The sequence below is a fragment of the Eschrichtius robustus genome, chromosome X (genome assembly GCF_028021215.1).
Source record: "Eschrichtius robustus isolate mEscRob2 chromosome X, mEscRob2.pri, whole genome shotgun sequence".
NCBI classification, from domain to species: Eukaryota; Metazoa; Chordata; class Mammalia; order Artiodactyla; family Eschrichtiidae; genus Eschrichtius; species Eschrichtius robustus.
In genome coordinates, this window is record NC_090845.1 from 104,532,941 (window position 1) to 104,546,918 (window position 13,978).

General features: G+C 37.0%; 1 protein-coding gene across 1 annotated transcript in view; it reads left to right on the forward strand.

Moving 5' to 3' along the window:
- The window catches only part of WDR44 (WD repeat domain 44), an 81,798-nt gene extending 74,241 nt beyond the window's left edge, over positions 1-7,557 (forward strand). The window contains exons 19-20 of the mRNA XM_068533586.1: positions 3,510-3,644; positions 6,855-7,557. Coding sequence (XP_068389687.1) covers positions 3,510-3,644; positions 6,855-6,949 — 230 coding nt within the window. The 3' untranslated portion in view covers positions 6,950-7,557. The remainder of the gene's footprint in view (positions 1-3,509; positions 3,645-6,854) is intronic.
- The last annotated feature ends 6,421 nt before the right edge of the window (positions 7,558-13,978 follow it).

Genomic DNA, 13,978 nt, shown 5'->3' on the forward strand with positions numbered 1-13,978 from the left:
ACTCTGGGTCCATCCACCTCACTACAAATAACTCAATTTCATTCCTTTCTATGGCTGAGTAATATTCCATTGTATATATGTGTCACATCTTCTTTATCCATTCATCTGTCGATGGACACTTAGGTTGCTTCCATGTCCTGGCTATTGTAAATAGAGCTGCAATGAACATTGTGGTACATGACACTTTTTGCATTATGGTTTTCTCAGGGTATATGCCCAGTAGTGGGATTGCTGGGTCATATGGTAGTTCTATTTTTAGTTTTTTAAGGAACCTCCATACTGTTCTCCATAGTGGCTGTATCAATTTACATTCCCATCAACAGTGAAAAAGGGTTCCCTTTTCTTCACACCCTCTCCAGCATTTATTGTTTGTAGATTTTTTGATGATGGCCATTCTGACTGGTGTGAGGTGATACCTCACTGTAGTTTGGATTTGCATTTCTCTAATGATTAGTGATGTTGAGCATCCTTTCATGTGTTTGTTGGCAATCTGTATATCTTCTTTGGAGAAATGCCTATTTAGGTCTTCTGCCCATTTTTGGATTGGGTTGTTTGTTTTTTTGATATTGAGCTACATGAGCTGCTTGTGAATTTTGGAGATTAGTCCTTTGTCAGTTTCTTCATTTGCAAATATTTTCTCCCATTCTGAGGGTTGTCTTGTGGTCTTGGTTATGGTTTCCTTTGCTGTGCAAAAGCTTTTAAGCTTCATTAGGTCCCATTTGTTTATTTTTGTTTTTATTTCCATTTCTCTAGGAGGTGGGTCAAAAAGGATCTTGCTGTGATTTATGTCATAAAGTGTTCTGCCGGTGTTATCCTCTAAGAGTTTGATAGTGTCTGGCCTTACATTTAGGTCTTTAATCTATTTTGAGTTTATTTTTGTGTATGGTATTAGGGAGTGTTCTAATTTCGTTCTTTTACATGTAGCTATCCAGTTTTCCCAGCACCACTTATTGAAGAGGCTGTCTTTTCTCCATTGTATATTTTTGCCTCCTTTATCAAAAGTAAGGTGACCATATGTGTGTGGGTTTATCTCTAGGCTTTCTATCCTGTTCCATTGATCTATATTTCTGTTTTTGTGCCAGTGCCATACTGTCTTGATGACTGTAGTTTTGTAGTATAGTCTGAAGTCCGGGAGCCTGATTCCTCCAGCTCCGTTTTTCTTTCTCAAGATTGCTTTGGCTATTCGGGGTCTTTTGTGTTTCCATACAAATTGTGACATTTTTTGTTCTAGTTCTGTGAAAAATGCCACTGGTAGTTTGATAGGGATTGCACTGAATCTGTAGATTGCTTTGGGTAGTATAGTCATTTTCACAATGTTGATTCTTCCAACCAAGAACATGGTATATCTCTCCATCTGTTTTGTATCATCTTTAATTTCTTTCATCAGTGTCTTATAGTTTTCTGCATACAAGTCTTTTGTCTCCTTAGGTAGGTTTATTCCTAGGTATTTTATTCTTTTTGTTGCAGTGGTAAATGGGAGTGTTTCCTTAATTTCTCTTTCAGATTTCTCATCATTAGTGTATAGGATTGCAAGAGATTTCTGTGCATTAATTTTGTATCCTGCTACTTTACGAAACTCATTGATTAGCTCTAGTAGTTTTCTGGTAGAGTCTTTAGGATTCTCTATGTATAGTATCATGTCATCTGCAGACAGTGACAGCTTTACTTCTTCTTTTCCAATTTGGATTCCTTTTCTTTCTTTTTCTTCTCTGATTGCTGTGGCTAAAACTTCCAAAACTATGTTGAATAATAGTGGTGAGAGTGGACATCCTTGTCTTGTTCCTGATCTTAGAGGAAATGGTTTCAGTTTTTCACCATTGAGAGCGATGTTGCCTGTGGGTTTGTCACATATGGCCTTTATTATGTTGAGGTAAGTTCCCTCTATGCCTACTTTCTGGAGGGTTTTTGTCATAAATGGGTGTTGAATTTTGTCGAAAGCTTTCTCTGCATCTATTGAGATGATCATATGGTTTTTCTCCTTCAGTTTGTTAATGTGGTGTATCACATTGATTGATTTGTGTATATTGAAGAATCCTTGCATTCCTGGGGTAAACCCCACTTGATCATGGTGTATGATCCTTTTAATGTGCTGTTGGATTCTGTTTGCTAGTATTTTGTTGAGGATTTTTGCATCTATGTTCATCAGTGATATTGGCCTGTAGTTTTCTTTCTTTGTGTCGTCTTTGTCTGGTTTTGGTATTAGGGTGATGGTGGCCTCGTAGAATGAGTTTGAGAGTGTTCCTCCCTCTGCTATATTTTGGAAGAGTTTGAGAAGGTTATGTGTTAGCTCTTCTTTAAATGTTTGATAGAATTCGCCTGTGAAGCCATCTGGTCCTGGGCTTTTGTTTGTTGGAAGATTTTTAATCACAGTTTGAATTTCAGTGCTTGTGATTGGTCTGTTTATATTTTCTATTTCTTCCTGGTTCAGTCTCGGAAGGTTGTGCTTTTCTAAGAATTTGTCCATTTCTTCCAGGTTGTCCATTTTATTCGCATAGAGTTGCTTGTAGTAATCTCTCATGATCGTTTGTATTTCTGCAGTGTCAGTTGTTACTTCTCCTTTTTCATTTCCAATTCTGTTGATTTGAGTCTTCTCCCTTTCTTTCTTGATGAGTCTGGCTTAGGGTGTATCAGTTTTGTTTGTCTTCTCAAAGAACCAGCTTTTAGTTTTATTGACCTTTGCTTTTGTTTCCTTCATTTCTTTTCATTTATTTCTGCTCTGATCTTTATGATTTCTTTCCTTCTGCTAACTTTGGGGGGTTTTTTGTTCTTCTTTCTCTAATCGCTTTAGGTGTAAGGTTAGGTTGTTTATTTGAGAAGTTTCTTGTTTCTTTTGGTAGGATTGTATTGCTATAAACGTCCCTCTTAGAACTGCTTTTGCTGCATCCCATAGGTTTTGGGTCGTCGTGTTTTCATTGTCATTTGTTTCTAGGTATTTTTTGATTTCCTCTTTGGTTTCTTCAGTGACCTCTTGGTTATTTAGTAGTGTATTGTTTAGGTTCCATGTGTTTGTATTTTTTACAGATTTTTTCCTGTAATTGATGTCTAGTCTCATAGCGTTGTGGTCGGAAAAGATACTTGATACGATTTCAATTTTCTTAAATTTACCAAGGTTTGATTTGTGACCCAAGATATGGTCTATCCTGGAAAATGTTCCATGAGCACTTGAGAAGAAAGTGTATTCTGTTGTTTTTGGATGGAATGTCCTATAAATATCAATCAAGTCCATCTTGTTTAATGTATCATTTAAAGCTGTGTTTCCTTATTTATTTTCATTTTGGATGATTTTTCCATTGGTGAAAGTGGGGTGTTAATGTCCCCTACTATGATGGATTTGATTTTTTTTAAGAAAATAATTTTGGGTTTTAAATAGTTCTTAGTTACTTATATGTTAGTTTTTAAAGGTACTTGCATATAACATACACTATTATGTTTTTTGCAGTATTATACTTTTTGTCTTGATGTTTAGAATCAAGTTTATTAGTTGTCTTGAAGTAATTTTTTTTTCCTAGCACATAATGCAGTTGTTACATCAGCCATCTTTGCTCCAAACCCAAGTTTGATGTTGTCTTTGGATGTGCAGTCTGAAAAATCAGAAGGGAACGATAAAGGTGAAGATGCTGAAGTTTTGGATAACATGCCCTCTGGTAGGTATTCATATTTTATTTGTCCTTCATTTTCTCTAGTCAGCCTTTAGTAGCCTCATTGACTTGTGGGTATTAGGAGGTCTTCATGAGTATGAAGAATATTTCTGTTATGCAACATAATGGTTGTCAGATGTTCATTTCTGAACATTTTGGTAACATAGTTCTTGCCAGTTTTACTTCTTTTAAATTCACCTGGGAATTAAAACTGAAAATTTTGAAAGTTTGTAATTTTTTTTATGGAAAACTATATTCTCTTTTGAGAAATGCAAACCAGACATAAATATATACAAGTTAAATTATCTGTCTCTACTGCACTATAATCTCTGAGGGCAAAGATTTTATGTGTTTTATTTATTGTTGTAGGGCCAGTGCCTAGCACAGTGCTTGCCTGAATGTAGTAGGTGCTTAATAAACATTTACTGAATAAGTGAATTAAACCAAAGTGAAAGCAGTGTTCTTTTCTAATTGCCACAAATTTACAGCTCCTCATAGATAGCTATTTACAAGCCAGTGATTCTTGCCCTTTGCAGCAAATGCTTTGAGAATGAATAGTACTTTCAATTATATAAAATGCTCAGATTAGGAAGTGAAAAGAAACCGTCAAGTAGTATTTAGTGCCGATTATATAAAAATGGTCCTTGTTAATTCTGAAGAGTAAAGTAAAACCATGTAAACTTGGACCAGTTGTTAATGAAAACAAGTTTGTATTGTTAAAATCTATTGCAGAATATTTTATTAAATGTGTTTTCTCACTTTAGAGACTCTACCCAGGCCTTGTAGAGAGTTATAAAGTCACAACAATAGATACAATGTAGTAAGAGTGCTTCTAAAAGTATTTGAATACTAAAAAGTTCTCAAGCATTTTTATCTCATTTAATATCAAGTCATTTCCCTTGCGGTATTATTTGCACTATACACTATACTAAATACACTATTTCTTCTGTCTGTGAAGAAAAATTTTGATAGCAAATATGAACTTCAGTCTAGCACTTCTTTCTTTTTTTCATTTAAATATTTATTTATTTATTTATTTGGTTGCGCTGGGTCTTACTTGTGGCAGGCAGGCTCTTTAGTTGTGGCATGTGGGATCTAGTTCCCTGACCAGGGATCGAACCCAGACCCCCTGCATTGGGAGCATGGAGTCTTATCCACTGTGCCACCAGGGAAGTCCCTAGCACTTCTTTCAATTACCAGATTTAAAAATCAACCAATGCAGAATTATTACACCTTTACTAAATGCCTGTTTGGAAATATTTCTTTTCATTTTCTTTTTCTTTTTTTCTCACAGTCAAATCCTACTTCTCTCTTCTAAATTAAGTCATTTGGTTGGGGTTTTTTTCTTTTCTTTTTCCCCAATACCTTTTTACACTCTGCACATTTCCCCTACACATTGAACAGAAAATTCTAGCTTTTTAAACCATTTGAGGAAAAATGAAAAGTACCTTTTTTAAACTTCTCAAAACTGCACCATATTAACATGGTTCAGTTATTACTTCACTGGGTCCTTTTTAAAGAGGCACAACTTTGGATCATACTCAGATTTGTGTTTGCTGTTCTGTACCCGTGTAGGTATACTCTAAGAATAAACTCTTAAACTCGGGGTATGAGATCATAAAATATATCTGATTGCCCTCCTCTTTATTCTGACGTATTTGGCAACTTAAGCTTCAGTTTTCCGCATGTTTAAAATGGTGATAATACCTCGTTTATAAGGTTGTGATATGGGCAGAAGACCTAAATAGACATTTCTCCAAAGAAGACCTACAGATGGCCAGCAGGCACATGAAAAGATGCTCCACATCGCTAATTATCAAAGAAACACAAATCAAAACTACAGTACACACACACACACACACACACATATACACACTGGAATATTACTCAGCCATAAAAAAGAATGAAATAATGTCATTTGCAGCAATGTGGATGGACCTAGTGATTATCATATTAAGTGAAGTAAGTCAGAGAAAGACAAATATGATATCACTTATATGTGGAATCTAAAAAATAGTACACATGAACTTATTTACAAAACAGAAGCAGACTCACAGACATAGAAAACAAACTTGTGGCTACCAAAGAGGAAGGGGGGAGGGATAAATTAGGAGTATCTCTGAATCACTTTGCTGTACACCTGAAATTAACACAATATTTTAAATCAACTATACTTCAATTTAAAAAAAAAAAGATACAGCTGAAAACTGAAAAAAAAAAAAAAGGTTGTGAGAAGAATTAAAGATAACACATGTAAGGTGTCTAGCAAAATGCCTGGCATGTAATAGACATTATCATCTTCATTATATTGTATCTTATAAAGCATTTCTCTATATATATATGATGAATTATTTTCTTCTCTAGCCTTTCTGATATCCCTCAGTTGTTTGCTGCTGCTTCTGCTGCATAGCACTACTTTGAGATATACCAAAAGTGTGGTTAGGAATGTTCAGCAGCTTAGGATATGTTTTTAACAAATCTAAGTGAAACCATTTTGTCTAACTCATCCTGTACACAACTCCCCAGTTACAGTTTGGATTATTTTCTTCCTTACTAATCAGTCCTTCTTAAATCTACAATTTTTGCCTATGCATAATAGTTAACACTGAATTTTGTTCGTTAAATGTTTTTACCAGCAAATGTTAAATGGTAAGCATTTTTGCCATTCAGCGTAGTAGCTACATGGTTCTTCAGTATGGACTGGAAAGGCGAAAGGTGCTCTCAGCATTCACAGAGTGATCATGTGTACTTCATTTCATGGCAGTTCCAGTATGTCTGCTGTACAGTAAACCTTACTGTCAACCTCATTAGTGAACCCTGTTGGCAAAAGACTTGCCCAGCTGATCCCATCCTGCCAACATTCCAGTCCTGGGGCTGAATAACACGCTAGCCTCTTGCCACGAAATGAAGAATCAGACAACTTAGAGGCCTTGGCTGCCTGGGAGTAAATCCAGGCATCCTGGCCCCAAGGGGCCATAATCTCTCCTTAGCTGCCAGGAAAAGAGCAGCTAAGACAAGGTAAGTGGAAGTGAGCCTCAGAGAGGAGAGGTACAGGAGGATGAAAGGATCACAGGAGCAAGCCAGAAAAGAGAGACTGAAAAGGCTGGGAGAGGTTCTTCTGCCCCAGAGGTAGAGGATCATGGGCATGTGACAATTGTGGCAGCAGGCTTCATATTCCTTTAAAATCAACTAAAAACTTTCTTTTATGCTTTTAAGGTATTATGAAGACAGATAACACAGAAGTTCTTCTCTCTGCTGACTTCACTGGAGCAATCAAAGTGTTTATTAACAAAAGGAAAAATGTATCTTAATTTGAAATGACATTTAAAATAAACATATCAGTAAGTTTCTATATGTATCAGAACTGAAAAAAAGTTATAGTGTTTCAGGCCAACATCCTTTTTTTAATTTTTATTGGAAGCTGTTCAAATATAATATATTTTTTGAGAGGCAACGTTAATGATCTAGTAAACCCGGGACTGATAGACTAGAAAGGAATGTAGCTAGAATAACATTGCCAAACATTAGGCTTTACGTTTTGTTATGTTTGTGTTTTTGTTATATACTTGTGAACATGCACAGGTTTCTGCATGAAAATATATTAATATATTAATCACATGTGTGTGCCTTTTGGTTACATGCACTAAATCTAACAGAGTTAAATTATTTTAGTGGCTCTTTTGGCCTCTTACTGAGGGGGAGTGTCTTGTTTCTAGCTTAAATAATTTCTTTTGCACAAAATTTCATTTTTAAGAGAAGTGGTATCTTTTGACTGAGTTACTATTTTTAAAATGTTATATAGGTTTTCAATAGGTCAACAACCATGTGTAAATGGTTTTTATAAATTTCTCAATTTGGGGACTTTTTTTGTGTGTGGTCTAAATTGTGGACTTAAGATTCTTTTCTTTGTATGTGTGTGTGTGTGTATATATATATATATATTTTTTTTTTTTTTTTTTTGCCACACTGGAGCACAATGTTTCCTATGTAAAGAATTCTTTTCATTCTTTATCCATGAGCACCAGGCTTTGCTCACTTAAAAAAATTAAGCCACATTACGGAGTGAGTCTTCTTTTTTACAATAATGTAAAAATGGACAGTTTACATTTTTTTAAAGCATTGTAGTTTTAAAAATTAAGCTGTTTTGTTTTGTGTTGTTGAATTTGAAAGCCTTTGTAAATATTGATATAATGTACCAATGAAATAACATCTGGGGTGATGGAACCCTGATAATGTTGTTGATGGTTAGCATATGTTTCTGAAAATTAAATATGTATTATTAAAAGTTGGTGGCCAAAACTTGTTAAACATATGACTTTATTTTCAGATGACTTCGGTAAATTGAGAAATGTGAAAAAACCAAAATCTTGTTTTATAATTTGATTTTTAGCAAGCAGAGATCAAATTTTGGACCCCTAAATTATAATGCATTAGCTACATACCTTTAAGAAAAAAAGTTTTTAATTCTAGTCCTACAATGAACACTGCTAACAGTTCATCTGTATGCTTATATGTTCTTCACTGCATTTGTTTTCAGTATATAGGTGAGAAGCTGGGGAGCCGAGATCACATCCTTATTAATCAGCATGGTCTTTTTTTTTTTTAATTTATTTTATTTATTTATTTTTGGCTGCGTTGGGTCTTTGTTACTGCACGTGGGCTTTCTCTAGTTGCAGCGAGCGGGGGCTACTCTTCGCTGCGGTGTGTGGGCTTCTCGTTGCGGTGGCTTCTCTTATTGCAGAGCACAGGCTCTAGGTGCACGGGCTTCAGTAGTTGTGGCTCGCGGGCTCTAGAGCACAGGCTCAGTAGTTGTGGCGCACGGGCTTAGTTGCTCCGCGGCATGTGGGATCTTCCCGGACCAGGGCTCGAACCCGTGTCCCCTGCATTGGCAAGCGGATTCTTAACCACTGAGCCACCAGGGAAGCCCATCAGCATGGTCTTGAGGTGTCCTGGATTTTCTAGTTCATTGCATATTATTTGCCTTGGTTTTACCCCTATGCTGCTTTCTTCCTCTTGCCAGTGCTATGCTTTCTCCTTCCCCTCCTCTCACCTCCCTCACACTTCTCTCCCTACCTCTGCTCACTTTTCTGTACTCTACCTGACAGACCAAGTTGTTATGCCATTGGCTTTTTAACCAGTCACTTTCGTAGTCTCAGGGTCTGGATCGCAGTGTGATTGGTCTAGTGTCTCAAAGAATTCAGTGTCTTCAACCCTCTTGGCTTTCACTGACTTCTGCCTGAGGCCTTGTAGTCTGCTGTGGTGCTGGATGTTTCAACTGCAGATAATCAGGTGTTGCCATATGAATATTTCCTGATAGGTTTTATGTGGTTTCTCGAACAAAAAGGCAAAAAATAGTTGGGATGCAAGCTTAAGAGAACAATACTGACACTTCTAAATTTAGTTTTAAAAATTGTTGGCTATCACTATATAAATACACTGCGAAGTTACAAGTCAGAAAGTGAGTTTGAAAAGGTAGCATGAAGATGTATACAAAGAAAAATTGAACAATATTTTTCCCTAAAGTGAATATTAGAAACTCACTGTAATAAGTTGTGTGGTATTATAGGAAGGAGCACAGATTCTAGAATTAGATAAACTTAGATTTGGTTTCCTCTGTTAGCACCTTCCTTGAGCAAGTTATTCTGTATTAATTTCCATGTCCTTATCTGTAATACGAGAATATCTAATGGAAATTGTAAAGATTTACTGAGAAATCATGTATGTATAAAGCTTGGTACCTAGCCAACAGGTGTACTCAACAAACACACATTTCTCACTTCCTCTCCCAAATCCCTGAGTACCCTCCTAGACAAAAAAAAAAAAAAAAAAAAGATGTGGAAGTGCTTTCTAGATATTGAGATTTCATGGACAAATAGTATTTTAGGGATTGACATAGGGCACCAGCCTTTTTCTGCCAACTCAGCACTTTTAAAAACTGCCACCGTCTACTATCACCTCATCATAAAAGAGAGAACATTTTAATACTAAAAAAGTCACTAAGAAAAGTCAAGCACAATCTTATCTTAGAGCAACAAACAGTCTAAAGTGAATAAACCTAGCTTTTGAAAAAAGTAACCATATTACCTTATTTTCCCTTTTTCCTTTGGTGAAAATTTCATCACAGACTTGGTGTGGCTGCCTGAACAAGTTTAAAACCACATTTCATTAAAAACTATTTGAAGAGTCATATTGAGCCTTCCCCTGCCTCCATCTTGTTTACCTTAATTGGAATTAAAATATGAATGACTCAACATATTTAGCATGCCATTTTCTCTGGTCTTCAAATTATACAGCTGGGCAGTTGCTTTTTATTCTTTGAAATACATGTTTAACATTAATATATCCATCCCCAGAATTCCAGTTTCAGTTGTATAATTTTGAGAGCCAGCTCTCCTCACTGATACGAAAAAATCAAATTATCAGAATGTTTTTAAGTTATTTAATTATTATGGGGATTCAAGATAAAGTTTTCAAAAGAAAATCATTCCCAGTTTCACTGGTTTCTAGCTTCCTGCCTTACTTCTCCATTAAGCAGATGTTTATTGAACACCTACTATGTACAGACCACTGCTGGGACTAGAAAAGAATAAGGTAGCAGCCATGTGCCAGAAGAGCTCACAGTCTGATGGAGAAGATGGCCACAGAAACAAATAAGAGACTTGGAACTATCTTGTGGCTGTGGCCCTAGAAATGCCCCTTCTCATCCTATCCCCTGTCTGTTCTACCCTTCCTAGTAACTCATGGCAGCCACTTGATTCTCAGGCCCATCTTAGTTCATCTAATATTACAAGTAGCAAGGATAATATGGGTAAAAGACCTTATGAGTAAGCCATAGGTAAGGTGGAGAAAATGGAGTACCCACCATGCCAACATCCTCGCTGGTCTCTGGCCCCCTCCTCCCAGACTAAAATCATTGTCTATTTCTTCTAAATTCTTACCTGTCTTCTGTTTTGAGCTAACTCCTTTTTAACAGACCCCCCCTTCCCTGCAACTGCTCTCCTGTTCCCTTCAGTTCTGAAGCTTGGTCCATTTTGTTTTCTTTCGTTCTCTAGATTTGAGTCATCTAGTCTTGGGGAAGCCAGGTTCCCCCTGTTAGCCACAACCACTTGGCTGGTGTAGACCCGTGCACATGAAGTAAATGCAGGTTGATACAGCAGGGCCAGCATGAAGGGTGGTGTGGAAATGAGGGGAGAGATCCACTGCAGAGTCCACAGCAAATCAAATGTCATCATGTAGGTAATCTACGGTGGTCCAGGCAGATGGAGTTTGCCTGTACGTCCAGCTACCCTGCATTACATTTTTAAATTTTTATTTTGGAATAACTTTAGATTTACAGAAAAGTTGCAAAGAAAGTACGGAGTTCCCATATACTCCTTACCCAGTTTCCCTTAATGTTAATATCTTACGTTACCATGGCACAGTGATCAAAACTAAAACCCACACTGGTACAATACTATTAAGTAAACTCCAGACTTTATTCACATTGCACCAGTTTTCCACTAGTGTCCTTTTTCAGTTCCAAGATCCAGTCCAGAATACCTTATTGCATTTAGGCATATTGTGCTTTCTTAATTTAAATAAACTTTTTGTTTTAGAATAGTTTTAGATTTTTCAGAAAAGTTTGCAAAGAGTTCACATATCCCCTGCACCAATTTCTCCAATTGTTAACATCTTACATTACAATGGCACATTTTTCACATTAAGGAACCAACATTTGTACATTACTGTTAACTAAACTCCACACTTTATTCAGATTTCACTAGTTTTTACCTAATGTCCTTTTTCTGTTCCGGATTCCCGTCCAGAATGTGACATTACACGCGGTCATCAGGTCTCCTTAGGCTCTTCTTAGCCACAACGTTTTCTCATGCTTTCCATGACCTCAGCAGTTTTGAGGAGTACTGGTTAAGTATTTTGTTGAATGTCCCTCAGTTTGGGTTTGTCTGGTATTTTTCTCATGATTCAACAGGCTATGAACTTTGGAGAGGAAGACCACAGAGGTGAATTACTCTTTTCATTACATCACATCAAGGATATACACTATGGAGAACAGTATGGAGATTCCTTAAAAAACTAAAAATTGAACTCTTATATGATCCAGCAATCCCACTACTGGGCATATAGCCGGAGAAGACCATAATTCAAAAAGATACATGTACCACAATGTTCACTGCAGCACTATTTACAATAGCCAGGACATGGAAGCAACCTAAGTGTCCATCAACAGACGAATGGATAAAGAAGATGTGGCACATGTATACAGTGGAATATTACTCAGCCATAAAAAGAAACAAAATTGAGTTATTTGTAGTGAGGTAGATGGACCTAGAGTCTGTCATACAGAGTGAAGTAAGTCAGAAAGAGAAAAACAAATACAGTATGCTAACACATATATATGGAATCTTAAAAAAAAAAAAAAGATTCTGATGAACCTAGGGGCAGGACAGGAAAAAAGACGCAGACATAGAGAATGGACTTGAGGATATGGGGAGGGGGAAGGGTAAGCTGGGATGAAGTGAGAGAGTGGCATGGACATATATACACTACCAAATGTAAAATAGATAGCTAGTGGGAAGCAGCCGCATAGCACAGGGAGATCAGCTCGGTGCTTCTTGTCCACCTAGAGGGGTGGGATAGGGAGGGTGGGAGGGAGGGAGATGCAAGAGGGAAGAGATATGGGAACATATGTATATGTATAACTGATTCACTTTGTTATAAAGCAGAAACTAACACACCATTGTAAAGCAATTATATTCCAATAAAGATGTATTTTTAAAAAAAAGGATACGTACTACCAACATGACATCACCTGGCTGAGGAATGTTTGTCAGGTTTCTCTATTATAAAGTTACTTTTTTCTCACTTTCCATAAATCTTCTCTTCGCAAGTGAATCACTAAGCACAGCCCAAACTCAAGGGGTAGGGAAGAGTTAAGGCCCACCTCCTTGAGGAGCAAGTATCTGTATAACTTAATTTGGAATTGCTCAGTACAGGAGATAGGTCCCATCTCCCTTATTTATTTATTTATTTATTTATTTATTTATTTATTTATTTATTCAACCATTTGTTTATATCAGCATGGACTTGACGGGTATTTATTTTATACTTTGAGTTATAGAGCAATACTACATTATTTTGTTGTTCAACTTGTTCCAGCCTTAGCCATTGAGAGTTCTTTCAAGTTGGCTTCTGTGTCCCTTTGACTTTTTTTTTTTTTTTTGAGCACTTCCTTACTTTCTGCCACTCCCAGCATGCTCCAGGTTCATTTTGTATATTTCCTGCTCCAGCCCTATAATCAACCATTTATCCAAGTTCCTTTTATTGGAGACTGGTATTAGAAACTAAGATTTGGGTGATAGGTGTGCTCATTGCTACTGGGGCATTGTTTCTCTTAGGCCCTCTCAGCTGACCGAGCAAAGAAATATATGCATGTATGCTAATCTCCACACATCTATAAAAATTTCTATGTAACCATCTCTATATTAAATCAGATGTGAATCCTTGCTGATGTCTCTGAGTAATCCATTAACACATGGATTATTCTAGTTTCCTCCTCTTGCTTATGGATAACCTCCTTCTCCAACAGTGAGACACCTGGTTTCCACCATTTACTTCCCATTTACTTATTTGTTCAATCACAACATAACATATTCAGCAGTTTCAGAATTGCTAACCCATACCCCCATGAGAAATACCTTTACCAACTAGAATACAGTCATTTGTCTTTTATGCAGTCATTTACATACAGTCATTTGTCTTTTACATACAGTCATTTGTCTTTTATGTCGTAATTTCTGGATACAACACCGTTTCTCGAAGTTACTAAGGTCAGCGCCTTTTTTCTCCACTCACATCACCTTTTTAAATATTAGATTCATTTACATTATCTGTTCCTCTAATAAAATCTATTGGGGACTTCCCTGGTATCAGAGTGGTTAAGAATCCACCTGCCAATGTGGGGGACACGGGTTCAAGCCCTGGTCAGGGAGGATCCCACATGCTGCGGAGCAACTAAGCCCGTCCACCACAACTACTGAGCCTGCGCTCTAGAGCCCGCAAGCCACAACTACTGAGCCCGCGTGCCACAGCTACTGAAGCCCGTGCACCTAGAGCCTGTGCTCCGCAGCAAGAGAAGCCACCGCAAAGAGAAGCCCGTGCACCACAGTGAAGAGTAGCCCCCGCTCGCCACAACTAGAGAAAGCCCACGCACAGCAATGAAGACCCAACACAGCCAAAAAATAATTAATTAATTAAAATTTTTAAAAAATTAAAAATCTATTGGGATTTGATGATGTACGTAGACTAACTTATTTAGTAAGTAAGCAGTGGCAATCTTTTGT